General features: G+C 33.9%; 1 protein-coding gene, 2 long non-coding RNA genes and 1 pseudogene across 17 annotated transcripts; 1 reads left to right on the plus strand and 3 right to left on the minus strand.

Annotated features, from left to right (window-relative positions):
• The first annotated feature begins 3051 nt into the window (after positions 1-3051).
• LOC111911531 (uncharacterized) lies at positions 3052-6304 on the plus strand. Of its 6 annotated transcripts, XR_006189603.2 has the most exons (9): positions 3052-3191; positions 3520-3567; positions 3732-3793; positions 4003-4068; positions 4321-4412; positions 4503-4579; positions 4678-4817; positions 4906-4975; positions 6048-6304. It is a non-coding gene; the product is annotated as an uncharacterized LOC111911531 (long non-coding RNA). The 6 variants fall into 6 exon arrangements; XR_008231114.1 differs by having other exon boundaries at positions 4678-4975; XR_006189601.2 differs by lacking the exon at positions 4678-4817.
• A 56-nt stretch (positions 6305-6360) lies between these two features.
• On the minus strand, positions 6361-10943 carry LOC111911530 (putative disease resistance protein At3g14460; annotated as a pseudogene).
• A 1227-nt stretch (positions 10944-12170) lies between these two features.
• Positions 12171-15942, minus strand: LOC128132682 (uncharacterized). 10 transcript variants are annotated; one of them, XR_008231124.1, is made up of 12 exons: positions 15430-15942; positions 14921-15066; positions 14501-14819; positions 14250-14418; positions 13951-14073; positions 13712-13851; positions 13560-13634; positions 13358-13474; positions 13180-13260; positions 13028-13100; positions 12695-12926; positions 12171-12528 (listed from the first exon to the last, which is right to left on the minus strand). It is a non-coding gene; the product is annotated as an uncharacterized LOC128132682 (long non-coding RNA). The 10 variants fall into 10 exon arrangements; XR_008231122.1 differs by having other exon boundaries at positions 12695-12797; positions 13192-13260; positions 13358-13478; positions 15430-15941; XR_008231120.1 differs by having other exon boundaries at positions 12695-12797; positions 13358-13478; positions 15430-15941.
• A 4074-nt stretch (positions 15943-20016) lies between these two features.
• LOC111911510 (uncharacterized) lies at positions 20017-20592 on the minus strand. Its single transcript, XM_023907281.1, has one exon. The coding sequence runs from the start codon at positions 20590-20592 to the stop codon at positions 20017-20019; it is 576 nt and encodes a 191-aa protein (XP_023763049.1).
• Between the last annotated feature and the right edge of the window lie 3604 nt (positions 20593-24196).

The following is a 24196-nucleotide window of genomic DNA, read 5'->3' on the forward strand; positions in this document are numbered from 1 at the left end:
AAATGTAAGGGTTCAAACGCAAACCTGAAAATTTCTAGATGTTACAAGGAACTTAGTTATAATACAGTATAGATATAAATATGTAAAATGGTTTCTTAGAGTTTATCTTATATGTTGTCAACGATAAATAGAAAACAAGACCCTTTCTCTAAAAAGAAACATGTTAAGTTGGATTTAGAGACGTTTAATGTATTATGCATGGTTGGTCGTGTTCCACTTTTGTAGTCATGGGCATCAACATAATTATGGTTTCATTTTTTTCAATAACATAAAAAACATTTTTCAAATATTACCTTCCAAGTTCCAACAAAATCAATTTCAATTTATTTGCTAATAATTCAAATTTCACAAGCCTTAGTTTTGCATGCAAGCTATGTGTTTGATAAAATGCTTGATTGATGGTTTAGTATTCATTTTCCATAAAGTTTAACATGTAGTCTTTTGGCAAGCAATCAACATGTATTTATAAAAGGGGTGCATAGGTACTTATTTGCAACATTTAAGTAATTTATAGAATAAGTACTCATTTATAAATATTTTATCGTAAAATGATCACTTGGGGTGATAATATTAATCTGCAGTAGTGACAAACGACCTTCAAAAGTCGCTTGTTGTTTGACTCAAATAACCTTACAAATGCATCCGTTTATGAATCACGAGACTATGAGGAAGAGCCTTCTGGGTGGAGGGGGTATCCTTAAGGAAAAACTTCCTTTAACAGACCGAAGGTCTCGTTTCGGTCTCGTAGTACTTTCCAAAAGAATAAAACTATAATCAAATCCGGACAGAATATGGTAGATATTAAAAAATATATAATTTATTCTTAGGTGTACAATACAACCATTTTAATAGAATATGGTAAACACTTAATATATTTATATTCTAACATAATGATTTGATGTAACATATTTGTACACATTTCAGTTATAAAACAACACATGTTGGTTAAACAACAAAAGATTCATAAATAAATATCATATGAAAAATATCTTGTAACATCACAATGGTAACAAATAAAAGATGTAAAAGAAAAACTTTGATTAATAACAAAACATTAAATTTTAGCTGGAAACCCTTTCTATAAAAAATAAAAATAAATAAATAAATAATTGTTCATGATAAACAACAGAAAACAAAACATTTATCAAAAGAACAAACACAAATACAAAATAAAAAAATAGAAGAAATAATCCAATTAAATAGAATTTCATAAACAAACTATTAAACCCTAAGTGGCTCAGCAAAACACTCCATACAAAATATAAAATGGCTTACCTGGTTTTTGAATCGGTATTTGACTAAATTGAGATAAACAATTTGGCCAAAAGACGCCCATTAGTATGTTAGAATATGTATCATTATACTCTTGTAGAAACACATCACTATGCTTGTTGCTGTTTAAACATTTGAGCCCAATGTCGTTACAAACCATCAACTGTCGTTACAAACATTTGATTCCTCATCGTCTCCTGTAGTGTTGGTACTATGGTGTACCCATGTAGGAACTAGAAGCTCCTTCAAGCTTTTTGCCCACTTCCTTGGTGTGACTGTGACCATCGACTGAAGAAGAAAATTCTCCATGTTGCTTACATGCATCATACTTTACAATAAGCCTCTTCTGCATATTTTTTTAAACACAACGTTCAGAAGTAGTATTTTGTACCCCAAAAGGAATACTACATTTTGCATTTCCCCAACTAAAAATGAATTTAGACAACAAAATCGACTGAAATTTAGCTAAAAAAGATGCAGCTTTTATCCCATTGACAGTGCAGCCCCTGTTTTGTCTTTTCGCTTTCTTAACGAAAAGCTCAATTTTTCTGGTTAAATTCAAGAAATAGCAACACACTTCCATAACTGAAGCTACAGTTTATCTTGAATTTTGTTTCATAATCTTTACATTTAGCACAAACAGAACCTAAAATTGACTGGATTTACATTCTTTGTCGTCAGTTTTACATTTAGAGGAGTTAGAGAGTACATTGCTATGTAGTCTCAGCATTACCTCCACTTTTAGATTTAGTACAAACAGAACCTAAAACAGTTTTATCAAGAGCTTATACAACTACCTTTACTTTATAGGGAAAAGTCAAAGAATAGCAACTTACTTTAGGCCGATTTCCATTTTAGGCAATGTATTTGTCCATTTACTCACATTAGCAACCAACTTTTATTTTCATTCATTTCAGATAAGAATTCACTACAAGAAAAGTGTTTATTAGTGACCAGTTTTTTAGTGACAACCCAAAATCTAGTCACTAACAAGATCATTTAGTCACCATATCTTAAGTCGTCACTGAGATTTTATAATGTTTTAAATTTAGTGACCAATAATATGATAGTGGTCACCGACTGGTCACTAAAATGTATAATAAAAGTAAATTTTGTGGTCACTCCATTAAAAGCTTAATGACCAAAATTAGTGGTCACTGGAGAGTGAATGACCAAAATAGTGGTCACCGGTTATTTTTACAATAGACATGAATGAATTGAAAAATTAGTGACCTTAGGTAATTGTCACTAAAAGTTAAACAAACAAAGTCATAAGTAATAAAAATCAATTTTCATTTAAATAATGTTTTATCACGGAAAGGGTTCCTGTGGTATAATATTATAACGAAAATGGTCTTAACTAATTCATTTTATAAGAAATATTATTGAATTCTATTCAAGTCATTGATTTCAAACATAGACAATATATATTAATGTTATTCAAGAAACGCCCCTGTACAAATGCTTGTCACATAAATAGTCCCTAATCAATTACTGGTGTATAAAACATAGTTATGGAAATACACATCTATTTTATCACCTTTATTAGTTGGTGCATAACTGAAAACATTAAAAATAAAAGGAACATTTTGGTGTAAAAATCAATTCATAAAAACCATTTTCAACCAGTGAAACAAAAACTTACATTCACTGATACGGATCTTACCTTTTCTTCTTTCTCCCTTCGCGACTTCTGATACGAGAGTTTGCACCTAATTGCATCGTATCACATCGCCTCACTGTTTCGACCTAATTGCATCACATCGCATCACCATTTCGACCTAATTTCATCGCATCGCTGTATCAACCTGATCGGATCGCTGTATCGACCTAATTTCATCGCATCGCTGAAGAGTCTGTATCATATTATAACCAAAAAATGTGTTGATGGAAAAGGATTTGTTCTCCCAAGTCAAATAGTAAATCATTTTATTATTTTACGATTTTTTTAATTTCATTTATATAATGAATTTTTTCACAAAAAAGACGAACAACTTTTGGTACTTAGGTTTTCTACATGGAAAGAAATAGCAACATGCTTTCATTTATGTGTATTACAACATTGTACCTTCATTTTTGTTCTTATACAGACATCATAATTTATAAAGACACAATTATAGCATGTGTTTATCTTATTAAGACCTTATACATTGAAATTACCACATAAACTTTATTTTAATAAACAAATGTATAAAATTTCATTGCTACTTCTTGCAATTAATCATTTCTAATATCATATTCTTGCAGGCTGTGGGATAGCTTTTTCCCAGTTTCGACGAGATGCTTCAATCACAGGTTAGTAAGATCCATATTTACTTTATAGTTAATATTTTTTTTTCTTCTATTTCAATTTACTAATTCTATTACAAATATTGTAAATCCTATAAATAGCAACTCACTTTTGTTACATGTTTATTATAACATCCTACTTTTATTCCTTTCTATTTACAACATTGCAGGTCTGAACTCAGCAGTGAGCAGCAGGTCCAACACCGCCAACTCCAAAATCGGTAGTGGAATTGTATGTCTAACTAAATACCTACTCATTTTTCTATAGCTTTTTTACAGCCAATTTCTTTCTAATTACATAATTTTCAATTTGAAATTGATCTACTGAAGTTAGCTTTTATTATATAGAATGGTGGAATAAAAAGAAATGAAAGTAAAATAGTTAAAAAGAAGACCTTTTTTAGTGATGTAATTTGCTGATGACTAAGTTTTGTGAAACAGGATGCACTTGATGTGTTTCTTCAACTTCCTCATAAGCAATATAACACAGGCTGGGTTCTCTCTCAGGTAAATTAATGTTTATATATATATATATATATATATATATATATATATATATATATATATATATATATATATATATATATATATATATATATATATATATATATATATATATATATAAAAGCATTCTTTTATAAAATTTAGAATTAATGAATATCTGGTATTTTGTTCCATGTTTTTTTTCTGTAAATATATTTTAAGTTGATATTAACGGAAATCTCACTTTGGGGGGTATTTTGGTAATTTTAACCACAGGTGGGAAAAGCTCATTTTGAATTGGTTGATTATCTAGAAGCTGAGCGTGCCTTTAGCAATGCCAGATTGGCTTCTCCTTATAGCTTAGATATGTAAGTTCCCATTGGTATTATAACACTATAACTAAACCCCCAGAGGACAAAATGGTAATTTTACATAATCTTTGGTCTCGTATGTTGTAGCACCTGAAGGAGGATATGTGGTTAAATTATTTGGCACAAGAGCTAATATCAACGGATCGCTTAGCCCCTTAATCATGGTAACCATTTTAAAAAAAATATAAGTGGTTGAGTTATCTCTTCTATAAGGACATATTTTTTATATTTTATTTACTTTTTTTCAATGTAAATGTGGTAGGTGTGCAATGGGAAATTGCTTTAGTATGCAAAAAGACCATGAAATAGTATCTTACTCTTTTTTGAGCAAATGATCGTTTTACCCTTCTATTTAGAAACAATGCTTACCAACAAAAGAAACAATATCCTACCATCCTTCGAGTATATGACCATTTTACCCTTCTATTTAATGAATGACCATTTGACCATTCTATATGGTAAATGATCATTTTATCATTGTATTTTGCAGGAGTCTGAAAAGTATTCCATAAGGACGCCCAACAAATGGAACTTTTCATTTGATTCCATGTATAATTTAGGTGGGAAATCATGTGTTCTTATATGAAGATTTATTTGGTTATTGTTGTTGTATTATAAACATTTATAGCATGTGCCTTGTCTTTTGTCTAATTGGATATTATTATATTTCATTTTAAAAATGACATTTAATATTTCAATAATTTCATAATTATTGACCCTTTTTTTTTGTCTAAAAGGCTAAATCAGTGACGACCTGTTATAGACACTAATTAGATAAACCAGTGACCACTTTCTATGGTCACTAATCGGATAAAACAGTGACGACTTTTATTGGTCACTAAGTAGATAAAATAGTGACGACTTTCATTGATTAGTGACAACATTTAGTGACGCAGTGGGTCGTCATAGATTTAGTGACGACTATATTTTAGTCACTGTTTAGTGACCATATTTATACCTGGTCACTAAATCGGTTTTGTGACGGACCTATAGTGACGAAAAGTGACGACCGAAATTTTGGTCAGTAAATCATTTAATGACGCCACATTCTATTGTTAGTGACCATTTCGTTTTGGTCACTAATTGGCATATTTTTTGTAGTGATTACCAGGTAATCTTAAGATGTTAACATGGTAATGATCTGGACTTTCCACCTATATTTCAACTAAAAACGATTTTCCATCTTTAATTATTTTCTAAACCTTTTTCAAAGCCGAAATTACTGGGAAAGAGAAAACTCCTGTTAAATTGGTCCTAACATGGATAGAAAATATAGTGCATGAAAAAGTACATTGCCTAAGTAAACTGGGAACCGACATAATGCAGGTTGCTATTATGCATATTTGAGCAGACTCAAGACCAACAGCATCCTATAATCTATCTTTTGAATCAACATTATTATTTATCAACAAAATGTCAAAGTATTAACTTACATAATCATTAGCCCAGCCACGGATTTGATTGCAATGCATGTTTTTCCAACCTTCTATCAGACACTCTGTTTTTGTCATGTTTCTTTCGCCTACAAAAATCCAAAAAAGAAATTATTAGTACAATTTTAGAGATAGTAATAAATATCTAATATTACTAATAGGTTATTGAACTTATATACTTCTTTATTTCATTTTGCAGACAAAGATCAAGTGCCATGAAAACTATCCTAAGGCAATTTTTCTCTGTTTTCAGAACTAAATCATATTGGTCAACAATACAACTTGCTGATATCAGGACAAAAATTTATCATTTATGAATTATGATATACCTACTTATTCTTGGATAATCGCTAAAGTCTTATTTTTGAGTGAAAGAATGACATGTTATCTAATTTATGCATACATTGATCTATAAACTACAAGATGTGAAAGACAGAGGGAGGGGCTTACATTCATATTAAACTTGTAATTTCCAGGGGATATGGGAGATCAGGGGCCAGTAACACTTTTTTTCAGTTCTGGGCATCCATAGATCCTCACACTCGAAAGTGAAGGCAGAAACACTTTTCGTAGATGCTTGAGAGAAACTTATTTCACTTTCTCAAAGTGTCTGACCAAAATTTCAGAAAGCAAAGAGTGCAGAATAGAAACTGCAGAATAAATCAAAATCAACATATTTAATGAAACCTCCCTCCATACACTTGATCAATGTCATTTTAAATAATAGTTTGTAATGAGTTAAGTTAGTATTACTCATAGGTTAGATGGATTGATGAATGAAGAACATAATAATTGACATTTTGAAATAAATAATTCTAAAATTCTCATGTATGTAAAATGATTCATCATTTGAACATATTCATATTGTTTGTTTGTACTTCAAGTATTAGTATAAAGATTTTAAGTCTAACTTGTACAACTTCACCAAATAATGCGAACTCTACAATCAATCCTAATTCACAGTTTATTCTGGAATTTTGAATCTGCAGTTTTTCTTTAGAAAATTGAAGTACTTAGGCTTCTTAATTAACCATTTTGACTTATTTTGGAATTCATGGTGGGCTTGCCATGTACAAAACATCAATCATATTTAATAACTAGAAGCGAAAAAATAAGCAATTGCATGTGCATTTTAGCATCCATATATATCGACACACTAACAATATTTTTTTATTATATACTATATTTATAATGTATCAAGGTGGGGGGAGAAGCATACCTTCAGATTAAGTTTGTAACTGCTCAGGGTATGTAAGTGTAAGGGATACGTGAGACGGGGGGCCAGTAGGAGCCTCTTTTACTACTCCTTTCTTTCAGATTTGGGCATCCAACAATTATCAACCTCAAAAGTGAAGGCAGCAACATTTCAGGTAGATCTATTGCCTCAGGGCATTCAATAATTGAGAGATGCTGGAGGGAGGTGAGGTGTTGGAGTCCCTTTGAAACTGATTCCACTTTCTCAAATTCGATTATGCGAAGCTCAGTAAGAGATGAAGGAAGAAGATGGGACAACTGACACAAATTACTTGCATCTTCCGACTGTCCACCCATTAAAATTAGTTTAACAAGTGAGGTTGGAAAAGTCTGTGGGCCCCACTTTGAAATGGGCTTCTTCAACCCCCCTATCCTAAGTGAACACAATTTTGGAGGCCAAAGCCGACAAGAAAAGGAAGCATCCATACTTTGACAATTTAATATTGTCAGATGTGTTAACACATTGAGTTCTGGCAACTCATGGTCAGGAAATGACTCCATATTTGGACAATCTTTTATTACGATATCCCTGAGGTGATTGAAGGAATTCAATTCAGTGATTGATTTCAGATTTGGCCAATCAATTGTACACAGAGTATCAAGCATGAGTATGTTTGAGTTGATCAGAGGCTTCTCTCGTCCTCCTATCAACTCCTTTTCCAATAATTTATTACAATGCGCGATGGTAAGTGACTTAAGGCTATTTGGACAGCTGCAACGCTCCAAGCTGTCACAACCCAATATGATCAAGGTCGTAAGAGATGTTAGGTTGCTCCCACAATTATCCTCCTCTTTCTCTCCTAAACTCACCAAATTCGAACAATTACCTACATCCAACTTCCTTAAATTCACAAGAACTTTACTTGCCTCTGCTTCTGATTCCCACAAGTATCTTATTTCATTACACTCTTCAATGCTTACTTCTTCAACTGCCCCAAGATACTCTATAACATCTCCCCACACCTGATCATTAAGTCCTGAAATACCATTTATCTCCAACTTGGTGACTGATGAAGCTACATGAACCAGACTTCCTACCACTTCATGACTGCACCCACTTATCCTTAGAACCCTGACAGAAGGTAATGGTTCAATTGAGACTCTAACCAAATTAGGACAACTTTCAATACGGAGCTCTTGAAGGCATGGAAATGCTGTATCCACAAGTACCCCATTATTATTGGTTGACCATGCCTCCCACCCTTTCATATCTTGAAAAGTTAGATCTTCAAGTGAAGGGAATGCAAGACCAGTAGTCCCAAGAAACTCCAAACCCACACCATTCACCTCATCCATGCCTTTAATAAACAACTCCTTCAGTGATGGTAGCTGCCCAAGTGGCGGTAGATATGTACACTTTTTACAATCACTTATCCAAACACGAGTCAGCTGACCAAACGAGGGATCCCCAACCCAACTTGGAAACTCTATACCTCCATATGACATGATTTTTAGTTCTTTTAAAGTATCATTATGAGGCTTGAGCTCAGTGAGAACCTCCTTTTCAAGCGTTTCCTTTCAAGAACCATCAAATTCATCACTCCATTCCAACTCTAAGTCACTTATCTTCTTTTCAGATAAGTTCGCTTCCTGTGCATGCATTGAGCCTTGTACTTTTTCCAGCCCCTTAATGGTAATTTTCCCTTGGAGAGCTTTTAAATCTTTAATGTCAATTATTGAAAATCCGTTGTCTCCTCCAAAAGCGACCCCATACAGAGTTTGTAGGCTTTTCAACTCAAGAATCCCAAAGGGCACCTTCTTTACACTTGGAGTATTCCTCATGTCAAAATGCCGCAAATATTTGAGCTTTGCGAGGCTCTCAGGCAACTTTTTCAAACAATAACAGCCAGAAACAATCAACGTCTGTAAATTATAAAGGTTGCAAACATTATTCGGTAAATGTGTGATTTCAGTTCCAGATAAATTAAGATACCGCAAGTGCTTCAAACTACCAATGGATTCAGGTACCTCACTTATGCTAAGTTGACACAAACTGAGGACCCTTAATAATGGAAACTCAATTAGTAAGTCATCGAGCACCTTATTTGATAACTGAAATGTTCTCCAACTTTCTTTTTTCCCAGAATATACTGCTAAAAATGTTCTCAAATTTGCAGCTCCTTTGAATGCCTCGAACCTTTTGTAAACCATGTAATCCTCACAAACCAACGAGAAATGGCGTTGCTTTTCCAAAGCTTCCTTCCTAAATTCCCTCTTCATCTCAATCTCTAACCTTGAAAAAAAATCTCCTGCCACAGATGTTGCCAAATCATTCATGATATCATGCATCACAAACATCGATTTGGCATCAGGGGCATGCTGAAAAAATGACCTTGACAACAATTCATCAAAACCTTCATGGCCCAAGCGTTCCATAGACTTGCTTGTGGTTGATTGGTGCAAAAACCCTTCCACCATCCACAACAAAATCAACTCCTCCTTATCGAACAAATAGTCTTTTGGGAACAAGGAGCAGTATGCAAACAACTGCTTCAAAGAGGCAGAGAGATCATTATAGCTTAGTTTAAGAGCCGGAACAATCTCATCTCCCTTTCCTGACTCCCATATTTTATTATTCAACAACTCCTTCCATTCTTCTTCGTCTGTTTTTGTCCTCAACAACCTCCCAAGTGCGATCAAAGCCAATGGCAAACCGGCGCATTTTTCGATAATACCTTCGCCATGTGGTTTTAGTGTCGGATGTGAGTCAAAGTTACTTTTCCCCAAGGCATGTTGACAAAATAATGATAGAGCATTGTCACGTGACAAAACCGAAAGATGGTAAGGTTGATCGTAACCCAATTGGGTTAGCAATGACATCTTTCGAGTCGTCATAATAATTTTACTTCCGGCTTCCCCTGCAAGAAATGGGCGTTCCAAAATTTCCCAATCCGCATAGCTTTCACTCCAAACGTCATCAAGAACTAGAAGAAATCGTTTTTTTGAAATCTTTTCTTGTATAGCTACTTGAAGCAAATTTAAATCCTTAATTTCGTGGTTTCTGCCACCTATGGATTCCAAGATAGTTTTGCATATACCAAAGATATCAAACTCGTCAGAAACACAAACCCATGCCTTGAGTTCGAGTTGATCCTTCCCTTGCATCTCGTCATACAAAAGTCTAGCTAGAGTGGTCTTACCGACCCCACCCATACCAACTATGGGCACGATGCTATAGTTTCTATCACTTGGTTCGCCCCCCAACAGCTTATGGAGCAATGATTCTTTATCACCTTCACGACCAACAATGGTAGATGCATCTACCAAAGAGGTCTGTAATCTTCTATTTATATGTCTTGGGCTTTCACCTTTCACACTTAAACCAAGATTATCTTTTTCCTCTACCAGTTCTTGTAACTTGATGGTAATATTATCTAACTTGCTACCCATCCTACTACTTAGAGAGAAATTTGTGCAACAAGTTGGGATGATCTTTCTTACCAAGCTGGTTGAGGCTCCAGATTCGTCGGTCAACTCACGATGAATAGCTTCGGTTGCCAAATCATCAAGTAAGTCGTCTATGTCGTAAGACAAATGTTGGAGACCATTCAGCCATTCTTTAACAGCTTCATCACTTATTTCCTTCTGAGAAGCATCATTAAGCAGAGCTCTGATCTGGATTAATGACCTCTTCAGTTTCTTGAGCTCAGAATCAATTCCCTTGGAGCGAGCAATCTTCTTCAAGGCTTCAGAGGCCAGCTTTTCAAAGACTGCTGTCAAGAATGCAGAAAGAACGATTTCAGCCATTGCTTATTGTGAAGACTCAAAATGGGAGCACTTGGTATGTTTGTATGTATGAATTTTTTTGATGCAGATGAAATGAGTGCAGAAATAAGAAAAATTCAACCCATTCTTAATAGTGATTTCAGCCATTTTATGGTCAACATTTTATAATATATATTCCACCTCCTAGCCGGCTGACAAAATGCGATCAACCACCCCACAATAAAAAAAAGAGGGGGTAGGGACAACACAACATTTACCAAACACTAGACAACATAGAAAGGGATAAGATAATGTTGGATTCTTATATAATATTAATATTATTAATCATTTTTTCTACATCAGTTGGTAATAGTTAAGCATTTTTTTAATTGAGGGAACTTTGAGTTTCTATGCCCAATAGGCAATAACATCACTTATATATGTTCAATTATATCATCTTATCGAAATCAACATTTTCTATGTTGAGATAATTTTTATAATAAAGTTTTTTACAAATTTCAAATAACTAAATCTTTGTCTTCTTGGTTGGTACTTGACTACCTTCATATATACGTACATTCTATTGGGAAGTAAGTTTTTAATTATAATAAACACTTAATAATTCTCATTTATCAATGGGATACATCTCCACGAGTTTGTTATATTTATTTTTACTTTTGTTTATTTGTTAAAAGTCTCATTTAATGTAAGCTTTTACACAAGATACCTACATGTACGTCCGATAATAAGATTAACATATATCAATCTGATAGCAAGTTGCTACCACTTATAAACATATTCAAGTTAGTTTACAGTAGGTATTTAGATACATCCAGTCAAGTGGCAATAATCTACAAAATATTATTGCTTCAAATTTACCTTGTTTGACTGTTTAAAATAACAAGCAAACTGGAAGTAATTGGCACATCGGCTACTAGAAACAAGGTCTTTTGCGACAGATAAATCCGTTGCTATTCCGTCACTAAAGGTCTTTAGCGACGGATCTGTGACAGATTTACTCCATAGGCAAATATAACATGCATGGCTAATGACTTAGCTAGAGATTTAGCGACGGACTTGTTTTTCCTTGCGACGACTTTAGCAACGGAATATCCATCGCAAATTGGTCCCGTACTACCGTTATTCAGGATATCAACAACAAAAATATTCCGTCACTAATCCCTTGCAAACCTCTATATATGTCTTTTCATATGTCCGTCGCTAATCACTAGCAAATTTTAGATGTGATTCTTTTTTGTTTCCGTACCTGATCCCTCGCAAATATATAGTATTAGTTTTTTTTATTACAAATCTAAAACAAAAAAAAAATACTAAAAACATCAAAAAATTATGCAATCCCAAATTAAACAATAACAAATTAATACCAAAGGAATCATATAACTATACAATCCAAGACCAAACACTAATATTAAAATACTAAAATCAAATATCAAAATTTAACAAAACATCCAAAAACATCAAATATCAATGTTTACCAAAATGATCAAAATGATCAAATATCAAAGTTTAATATTTATTGATTTTTATTTCTAAGTATAATGTACCATAATCTCAATTTTGTCTCATATTTTGAGTTTCCACATACATATTCCCCATTGCTTCATATCTTGCATTGCATCCGAAAGGACCATAATGAAATTGGATTCCGATTCCTGTTAGACCCCATGGAATTAGGTGAACCAAGTTCTACTTACTTTTTCCTGCAATGGAATGAGACATGGTATTTGTTGGAAACATGATTTTCTGTTGATGAAGGACATTATTGTCTACTCATTTGAAGCTAAACTAAATACAAGACTAGAATGGAATTGAATTCCGATTCCAACCAAAAAATATATAAAAAAACATGTTGGTGAAAGAAAATACCATGTTTGCATATTAGTCTTCAGAAATTTCTCTTTTGGGATTTGATCTTTGAACATTTGTATCAACCATTACGAACCACTGAGAAGGTCTTAACTGATCTTAACTGCAGGACACAAGAAAACACAAGAAAAAGTGCAAGACTGATCTTAATTGCAGGACACGGCATGTCTCAAATGACAATAAAGCCCTCCTTAAACTCCTTTTTGCCAATAAATTCTAGAACGTTAACAATCTGAATAAAAAAACAAAGTTCGGCATAAATCCCTATTAATATTCCTATGTATAATCAATCAGTTATTCATCCCTACTAAAACTGAAACTGCAAATATTGACCTGGTCTTCTTTTGGTGCACTTATTTGCACATTAAGACAACCAGAACGAACAACTTCAGTAACCTTTGATGAGCTGTCAAAGCATAGGATCAAACGACAAATATTTAAAATTAGAACCCTCATCAACACAATAACAAATAACATAAACTAACCAATAAATATACTTTCTGAAAGTTGGATTCTTGCTTGTGCAGTTGCAGCATGAGAATTCTCAATATTTGACCCGATATCAACTGTAAAAACAAACATCATGTAATTTACTTTCCTATATATAGCATTGCACTTATGTTTTTTTTTTTCATTTCAAGACTGTACTTGCAAGCTACTTACCAATCATGGCTCCTTGTACATGAACCAAAACAGCAAGATCTTTAGAAATCTCATTTACTTCCCCAGTTTGATTATGTATTTCTTGAATCCCCTGTTCTCTTTCCTCAATAATACCACCTGTCTACACAACACAAAGAAAGAACTTATAAAAATAATGATGACATGGCCATAAAAAGGTAAAAACGGAAGAACAACACCTCACCTTCTAGATTCCACAAGAAGTGCACGTTGTTATGAGTTTTTGTCTGAGCTTATATCGATTTCACTGGCTGCATAACTGCAAATACAACCATAACAATCTGTTAATTCACAAAGTTAATTCAATTTAGTTCCATATGTGAATTGGAAATTTACCTTGAAGGAAGAACGGCTTGAGGAACAAAAGGAGTGTAAGTTGTCTCTCTTTCAGCTGAAAGGCGTCGAGCTTTTTGAAATTCTTTTAGAACTGCTTGAAAATCTTTTGCAAGTTTAGCATCTATAATCTTTTTGCTAGTCTGCATTCCAACAAAAACAAAAATCAATCACCATGAAAGGAGTGTAAATCTTTTTTGATGTGCTTGTGTATGAGAATTGAGAAGGAATCAATTACTTACACTAACTTTAGCACGATGATCTGTTTCATTAGCTTGTTTCAGTTGCTCTGAAGTTTTCAATTGTTCTTCTTAGAGAGTGTTGTGCTTCTCTTGAAAGTTTATCAACCTCATTGAGTACTAATACTGATACAACATATATGAAACACCATGAGTACATTGGTAGGACGGATGTCACACACACACACACACACACACACACACACACACACATATATATATATATATATATATATATATATATATATATATATATATATATATATATATATATATATATATAAGAATACTTGTTTGCAAACCTTTGAAACCCTTCTTTCCTTTAACGTCAATTGGTCTGTTCTTTGCCATTTCTTTAATGATTTCTTGAACAATGTACCGCTCCTGGAACCCATCATCACTTGGGTTCAGCTCCACGTGGTGGGTGCTTGAAAGAGTCGTCAGTTCCAAATCAACAGTTCTACTTCCAGCCTGCAAAAGAGCCATGTTTCAATCTTGTTAGGTACCTCTGCATAATCAGGAATAACAAATAATTCAGGATGGAGATACTTACATCAACTTTCCAGGTTTTTTTCTCCACTTTCACCTGTAAATTAACCAAATTCAGGAAGAACAGGCAGTTTCATCATCCGATTAGAGGGACATAAAATTAAACAAAAGAGAGAAGAGACAGAATTTTAGAACGTCCTTCTTGGCACTAGCCCCAAACATCTTCCTAAGAAGGGCCATAATTAGGGTTTTCTTCAATTCCCCAAACATATGCCTGAGAAGGGCCATGTTTGCAATTAGCCCCAAACAACTGCAACTTTATCGCAATTCCCAGACTCTATGTTTTTATCCAAGCAATTACAACAGATGTTGGTGATGCCATCCTTGAACCACCGAGTAGATAGATAGGAATGGCCAATAGCTGATTAGGCATGTGATACAAGATGAAAGAGGCAGATGTCAGAAAGATAAAAGTATTGTTTACCTCAATTTTGATGTTCCCATTTCTAACATCAAGATTCTCTGAGTAAACCTATTGACCCCATTTCTCTTTCCAATAGAATTCTGATGCGCAATATCATACCAAAAGCCACCAGGATCTTCAATTGATCTGTTGTACGTCTCTAAGTACTGAAATGGTGCTCTAAATCACCGATTATATGATGAAAATGTTTATTAAAAAGAACAGCAAATAGGTCATGTTTCCTTCTTGTGATTAAAGTTCACTTCGTATTTTGAAAATCCAAAGTAGAAGACTTTAAATTAAAATAGGAATTCTGTCCTCTTTGTTCTTATTAGGTCAAAATATATTCTCATTGAAATAACAGATCTATATGTTTATGTAGCCATCAATCCTTTCTCAATAATCAAAACTAGAGTATCGCCTTTATAGTTCAAAACTTATGTATTTGACTCGACACTGACTCTATTTTTCCGACGAAATGAAACAATATATGCAGATGATCTGCTATTGATCAATTTTGAGGATGATACCTTTTGAGGAGAGGGTACGTGTGCCTGTTGGGAGAAATCGTGACCGGGAAATACGAGATCGTCCTCCTCGGATGCAAGAGACTCACCGAGTATCACGACATTCAGCTTTGGTATCATGCCGGCACCCGACGGGCGAGTCGCCATTGACTCCAAATGACGAAGGTGATTAGTTGTGGTCAATTTTTCCTAGTTGCCATGATCGGAAACGTGACTCGAGCGGATTTGAGAGTCAACTCTCCTTCCTCTTCGGTTGGAGATTGTTGAGAAGTTATACTAAGAGATCTGAAGAGACAATAGAAGATTGAACGGCGCTGGCAGGGAAATGATGAGCAATGAGGAATGGAGACGAATCGATAGGGAAGCCAAAGAGGATGTGAGAGGGATTTGAGTCGACATAAGGCCAATTAGGGCTTTGGGAAAGATATCTGTGGGAATGAAAATAAACCAACGAACGAGAAAAGAAGAAAAGTGGGAATGAAAAAACGAGGCGTCAATTTTCTGCCAGCGACTCGCGAGGCCTGGGATTTTTAGCAATCCATCGTTATTCCCTCGCTAAAGGTTTTAATCTGAGACGGATTAACAATTAAATGTTTTTGTCGAGATATTATTAGCAATCAGTCGGTGATCCCTCGTTAATGCCTCTCTAAAGTATGTTAGTTAAATTTTTTGTGCACTCCATCGTTAATCCCTAGGTAAGTTGTCGTTGATTAGCTACGGATAGAATCCGTAGCTGATTCTGTTGCTAAAGGTCAAGTTTCTAGTAGTGATCATACATTGTTTTGGTCTTTTGTTTCTATATATATTTACTTTTTCCAAACTTATCAACAGCACTTTTTTTACAAAATACCAAAAGTTCAAACATTTCAGAACCCAGATTATACAAATCAAACCAAGAAAAGCAGAATGACTCACACATAGCAAATACAAAATCAGATCAACAATCTGATACATGAATAAAATTCAAAATACAAAACAAAAATGCATATTAACACTCTAATTAATCATCAAAAGAAGCAGCAATGTACAATTTAAGGAAAGAGAAAAGAAAGAACATGGATGGAAGTGAGAGGAAAGTAAAAGAAATTGTTGTTTTCCGAGTTTCTTTAAAGGAAGGAATTGGATTAATGATCACTTTCTCTCCTAACATTCCTTCTGATTTCGAAGGATTTGAAGAGAAAGAACAAAATGTTTAACTTTCATTTCACTTCTCTCAAACTTAGGAACACAAAAAACAAATTTATTTTCTTTTCATTCCTTCCCTATTATAGAAAGAAGGTCTCGTAGTCTTTTCCAAAAGAATAAAACTATAATTATTATCAGATAGAATACGGTAGACATTAAAAAATATATAATTTATTCTGAAGTATACAGTATAACCATTCTGATAGAATATGATAGACATTGAACATATTTATATTCTAACATAATGATTTGATGTAACATATTTATACACATTTCTGTTATAAAACAACACATGTTGGTTAAACAACAAAAGATTCATAAATAAATATCATATGACCCAATATCATATGAAAAATATCTTGGAACATCACAACCGTAACAAATAAAAGATGGAAACGAAAAACTTGATTAATAACAAAACATTAAAATTTAGCTTGAAACCCTTTGTTCATAATAAACAACAGAAAACAAAACGTTTATCAAAAAGAACAAACACAAATATGAAATAAAAAATAGAAGAAATAATCCAATTAAATAGAATTTCATAAACAAACTATTAAACCCTAAAGTGGCTTAGCAAACCACTTGATACAAAATAAAAAAAAAAAAAATAGCTTACCTGGTTCTTGAATTGACATTTGACTAAATTGAGATAAACAATTTGGCCAAAAGAACCCACTAAAAAAGACACCGACATTAATTAGGTTGTCATTGAGGTGTGATGAGATTAATTAGTATGTTAGAATATGTATTCTTAGAATACTAAAAGTAATTCTTTTGAATGACGTTTCCTATGCTTCCACTAATATTGTTAAGTGAAGAGAAACTAGAATAAGCCTGAAAAAAATAAAAAAACATACTTAAACCCATGACTTGTATAAGAAATTCAAAATGGGGTTATATGAATAACAATAAGTAAATATTTAAAAGATAGTATGTATACACTGGAGAGATGCCGTTTTCTTTAGTCTATTGACTACGTGAAGGTAATTACAATTTTTTATTAGGAGATTGAAATACACTGAAGAATAAGTGACTAGAATCCTTTTGGAAAAGCCGTATCTGAAAAGTAGAGGTGGCAAAAATAGGCCCAACCCAATACCCAGAACCCAATCCAACATTAAGGCGTAAGGTTGGGTTGAAAAGGAAACGAAAATAAGAATGGCGGCAAACGAATGGAAAAAATGTAGACGTCGTCAAAATTAAGGACAGACCCACTCCTGGAGATAAGAGACTAGCAGCGTAACCTTCATAAACCCTATCACCTGGCAACAGGCGACGATTATTATAGGGTTTGTGAAAAATGATATTAGTATCTAAATATGTTTTAGGTAAGTTGGATTCAGAGACCTTTGATGTATTTATACATATGATTGGTCGCGTTCCAATTTTGTAGTCAAGGACATCATCCCAACTAAGGTTTTCCTTTTTCTATATCAAGAAAACCTTTTTCAATTATCACCTTCCAGGTTTCAATTTTCACAATCTTGTATTCAATATTTTTGCATGCACACTATGTGTATGATAAAATGTTTGACTGATGGTTCAGTATTCATTTTCCATAATGTTTATAGAATAAATACTCATTTATAAATACTTCATCCTAAAAATGATCACTTGGGGTGATAACATTAATCTGCAGTGGTGACTAACGACCTTCAAAAGTCACTTATTGTTTGACTCAGATGGGGTTAGAAATGCTATGGCATATCATTTGTTCTATATATTTCAGTGTTTATACTACTTTCATACCTTGTTTAAGTTCTTAATCATTGAAGGAGTTTATTTGTTCAGCAGAAGCTGAAGCAAGGCCCTTTTTGTGTCATATCTATTGATTGATTTGAGAACAAATTACTGAAATCGTCCCTGTGGTTTGGGAAAAATTGCATGTTTGGTCCCTAACTTTTTTTTTTGCACTCGGACCATCCCTATTGTTTATATTTGTTGCACGTTCAGTCCCTACCACACCTGAAATGACTAAAATACCCTTTATTTTATTTTTTATTTGTTTTTCTATTTTTCTATTATTGATTTGAAATTCTAATAATATTATATTTTTAAGAAAAAAGTTTAACAAAATTCTTCTCCCCTCCATTGCCTCCCCTCGGTTGATGTTCCAGATTTAAGATTTGTACCCCAAATCAGCCACCGTGGGTTCATCTTCTCCGACTGCCACGTTCTTCAAGGGCCTTCCTTCTCCTATTCCATCGGAAACCATTGAACCCCTCACCATCAAAAATCTTCCTCGCCCGAGATCCACCCTTCACCCCATCATTTCTTTCTACCTCCTACACCTACTGAAATCAAATCAAAATCAACTAAAATCAAATGAAAACCAAATCAAGAAAAGAAACCTGCAAAAAAACCAACTGAAATCCAAATCAACACCAAAAAGCAACAATGGAATGCAGATTAAAGAAGAATTTATTCAACGCATATGGGTGGAGGTAGATGACAACCCCGATATTCTTTCACGGAAACCCAAAATTCGAACCAGAAGAAGAATGTGGAAGTATGTTTCTCCTGGTTCATCAACAGATAGTCGAGAAAGAAGACAATCAAGAGATACAGTCGAGAAAAAAAGACAATCGAGAGATACAGCGTAAGTGTTCTGTTCTTTTACCGATTTGGGAGGGGAATGAGATAATCGAGCAGAAGAAAACCATTGAAAAGGGTTTTATTGGATATTTAGTCGTGGGTTGGGGTGGGGTGTTGGGAGCTCAAGCCAACTGTGGATGGTGAGGAAGCGGCAGTGTAAGGTAGAAGAAGATGGTCGACGTTTGGAGGTTGGATGGTCGGAATCACATCAGACTACTAGGTGTGGGCAACATGTTATTACATGTTATCACACCCAAATTGTCCACCTCATCATCCTAGTCACAATTTGGTGTTATAACACCAATGGTGGAAATGAGCAACACCAAATAACATGGGATAACACATGCTATTTTTTATTTCTTTTTTTATTTTATTTTTTTGGATGTTTTTAGTTTCTATTATTCTAATTTGTTTTATTTTTTTATTTACTTCATATATTTCTAGTTCGTTTTATTTTTTAATATATGTCATATTTATAAAAAAACATATATATTAATAAAACATAATTTCATTAACTAGAAAATTAAAAATACCATACAAACTTAAAAAAAAAAACACTACGAACCAAAAAAAAAGATTGAAAAAAAAACACATGATAGTAATAATAATTTAAAAAAAACACCGACAAACTATTCTTCGCCCAAATATTTTCTCTCTATCCGTGCCTTCATCCTCCGTATCACTTCAGCTCGTCTTGGTGGTAAATTTTCTTCGTTTGTCGTAAGAATTGTCAAATCCTTCGATATGCGATCTTCTTGGGCTTCTTGACGGAGAAAATCCAAATGCTCCCGTTGCAATTCGTATCTTTTATTTGCGATTTCTGTGTGAGCGTCGAATTTTTTTTTTCATTTCCTCGTGCTCTCGAAGCCGACTTTCATTCTTCTCCGCATGTCGTTGAGCGCGCTTCGCTTTGTCGCGCCCCATAGGTTGTCGTGGCGGAGAGATTTCCTCGATGTCGTCAAACTCGTCCGGGATCTCATCGGTGTCCGCGTTGAGGTCGATGTTCGTGTGTCTGTCAGAAACGACAACCGAACCCAAACCACTAGACCTTTTGGATTGTTGTTCCGATGATGTTGGCGTTTTTATCCATTTTGGATCTTTCCTCACTAACTCCCATATTTTTTCATACTCAAATACGTGCCCCATTTGCACGTGATATTCCTTTCTCGCGGCTCTAAACAAATCGAAATCATTGGCACCACTTTGACGTTGCAAAGAAAGTTTGTTGTATATGGAATTGAATTTGGTGCACTTCCGACTAATTTGAGTCCATTTGCCACTAAGCATATCATTATTGTGATACGTGTCACCCTTGTTCAAAATTGTGCGGAATTTAACGATTACGGCATCCCAAAAAGCAACTCTCTTCATATCGTTCCCCATAGTTGGTTGTTTTGAAGTACCGCACCAAGCCGTCGCCAACACATGCTCTTCCTCCGGTGTTCACCATGTTAGAGGTGCTTCCGTTTCGTCCGTCCTGACAACGACCTCTTTCCCTTTCTTTTTTGGTCTCCCTTTTTTTCCCGATGGTCTCTGACTACCACCAGCTTGCGTCTCGACAACGGGTTCTTGTGTGGGTGTGGGTTGTGTGACTGTTTGGCGCATGGGACCGAATGTGGTAAAAAGGCTTTGTTGAATGTTTGCAGTTTGTTGCATAAATGGCGAGGTAGGGAATTCTATTGGGGGTGAGGTGGTATTGAAAAAATTGCCGGAATATGGAATTTGTGGTGAGTTTTGGGAGTTTAGAAGGTTGATGTATCCCGCAAAACCAAATGGAGTGGATGTGTTTGTCTTCGGAGGAGGGGTATTCGGGTTTTGATCCATAGAGGGTAATTTTTTTTTTGAATGAAATAAAGATAGATATAGATAAATAGAGATAGAGAGGTAAAATGATATATATATATATATATATATATATATATATATATATATATATATATATATATATATATATATATATAAAGTAAATTGAAGAAGTAATTTTTTTTTTCAATTCCACCGTATACAACGGTATTATTACCGTTTTTCAACGGCCAAAAAAATTATAACGTTCGAAATTTACACGTTATGGATCGTTAAAGTGGTAACATCTAATGGCGTAACGCGCCTTAACGCGACCCTGGGGCGGTGTTCCACGCCATGGCGCCGTTAAGGGCGTACGCCACGTCAGATAACGCGGTAGCCGCGTTGCCCACACCCGTCCGTCTCAATCTCAACGGGAATCACAACAAGAAAATGACCTCCTCCCCTCGGTTGATGTTCCAAATTTGTAGTTGATTGATCATTGATCATTTTTTGTAGGATTTGATTTTGATTTGTGGTTTGGCTTAGTATTGATCGAAGTTTTGATTTTATAAAGAGTAGTGGGGATAGTTGTAGGTTTTTATTCTATAAACCAAAGTTTTCGGAGGTAGATGGAGGTTGCCGAAGCTAGATGGTGGAGGTGGAAGGTGGAGGGGAAGGGGAAAATGGTAGTTGGGCCCACTTCTTTATAAATTACTTATAGTTTATTTTCTTTAATTAATAAATCATTTATAAATATAGAAAAACGGAAAAAGAAAATGTCAAGGGTAATATAGTCTTTTTATCTCTACAAGGGACTGTAGGCACAACAAAATGATATGTTAGGGACTGTCCGAGTGCAAAAAAAAAGCTAGGTCCCAATGTGCAATTTTAACCAAACCACAGGGACGATTTCAGTAATTTGTTCTTGATTTGAGAATTTTGAGAAGCTAGCTGTGTTTATCCCAATAAATAAATAAATAAATAAATAAAAACCATTTCTCTCTAGTGATCATAATCACTATCAAAGCCACTATTATTTGTATGATACCATATCTTTCATTGTCTCTCATCTTTTCTACAAGATCTCTGCTTTCATGATTGTTAAATGGTGATTGATTTGCTATTTACATTGGCTTCATATGGATGACGTGTTTTCCATTATGCCATGTTGATTCTCTTTCTCATCACAAGTCATCTACTTCAGATGGGTGCAATTGAAACAACACTCCTTTAATTAATTATAATAGTTTAAGGTCTAGAGGACCCTAGTGATATTGGAAACTTGTACATCAGAGGTTTGAAAACATGATTTAGAGATTGAAGTCCTTAAAAAGTCAAGGTTTTATGGCTATGCACACAATGGTTGTTTCCATCATTGTAATATCACACTCTAATCTCACATTGTTTAGCATAAATATTCTGAGGGTCGGTTGTTATCAAATCATGATTAAATTTGGAAAACCAATTCGATAAATCCATGAGTTAGATTTTCTTGTAAATGGAGGGCTCTGGTCATTTCAGCTATATACACATCAATAAAGACCTCGGTGACATAAAGCTCATCAACCCCAATGTGTTCTTCTGTTTATAATAAAAAAACATCTTTCTATTAATGATTAGGATTATATGCAAGAAACAACAACATACTTTCACTGATTTGTTATAATAGCATCCTACTTTCATTTATTCATATTAAAACATTGTCATTTGAAAATTTTATCCAATTATAGCAGTGTCATCCAAATATACAATAGCAATGTACTTTCATTGATTTGTTTTTATAGTAATTTTTAGAAGTATCTATTAGAAATAAAAAATGAAATTACAATGATATAGTTGGTTAGATTAACAACCCATTCTTGTAGGAACTTGATACACATGTGTTAGGCTACCATTACGATACACATATTCTAGAAGGTTAAGATAAAAATTCAAACCGAGTCAATTTTTTCAAGTAGTGTTTTGGCCAGTTAGAAAAGTCAACAGAAGTTAGTACTTACATCAGGGGCATCAGGTTTGTTATAAGTGGGAGGGGAGTTATTTAGAAAGAGCAAGGTAGTGAGAAGTATTAAAAGAGATGGAGGGCATTGTAGTCATCATCTTTGAATTATAATGGCAAAATCAGTTGAGAGCAAGTTTCTGAGCCATGGGAAATTGGGAATAATATTTGTAACTAACTATACTAGAACAAGTGCACAAACAATAGGAGAAATAACTTTTTTTTTCTAAATCTATCATTATATGCAATCAATTGTTGCACCATGCATCAAATAAGTCATGGGTATATCCGATGCCTACATAGGTGACATGTCCTCCCTATATAAATTCTTTTTAGTTTCATTTTTAATACCTATAACGAGGACATTTCACTCCTATAGGTACTAGGCCTGAATCTGTTTTAATTTCTATAGCGACCACATGTCCTACCTAAAGGTAGAAACCAAATTTCTAATAATTTTTTAATTTTCCAAAACTAACAACAAAATTTAATAAAAAATATCCAAAAAAACAAATGTCAAGAAATATATCAATTTGAATACCATAGTCTAAATACAGAGCAATTATTCAATATAGCAATCATTCAAAATCTAACTAAAAACAAATCATTTGGAAAAAAACAATTTATTGAAAAAACAAATTATTCAGAAAAAATAAGCATTTAAGAAACTACTCATCGTCTTCTCATTCCTCATAATCATTATACTCTTGTAGGAACACATCACTCTGCTTGTTGCATCTTACTTTACAATAAGCCTCTTCTGCATATCTTTTTTTTTAAACAGAACGTTCAGTAGTAGTATTTTGTACCCCAAAAGGAATTCAAGAATGAATCTAGACAACAAAATTGACTGAAATTTAGCTAAAAAAGATGCTGCTTTTATCCCATTGACAGTGCAGCCCCTGTTTTGTCTTTTCGTTTTCTTAACGAAAAGCTACAAATTTTCTGGTTAAATTCAAGAAATAGCAACACAGTTCCATAACTGCTGCTGGAATTTTGTTCATAACTGAAGCTACAATTTATCTTGATTATTGTTTCATAATCTTTATATTTAGCACAAACAGACCCTAAAATTGACTGGATTTACATTCTTTGTCATCAGTTTTACATTTAGAGGAGTTAGTGAGTACATCGCTATGTAATCTCAGCATTACCTCCACATTTAAGTTTAGTACAAACAGAACCTAAAACAGTTTTATCAAT

Source organism: Lactuca sativa, chromosome 3 (genome assembly GCF_002870075.4).
Source record: "Lactuca sativa cultivar Salinas chromosome 3, Lsat_Salinas_v11, whole genome shotgun sequence".
NCBI classification, from domain to species: Eukaryota; Viridiplantae; Streptophyta; class Magnoliopsida; order Asterales; family Asteraceae; genus Lactuca; species Lactuca sativa.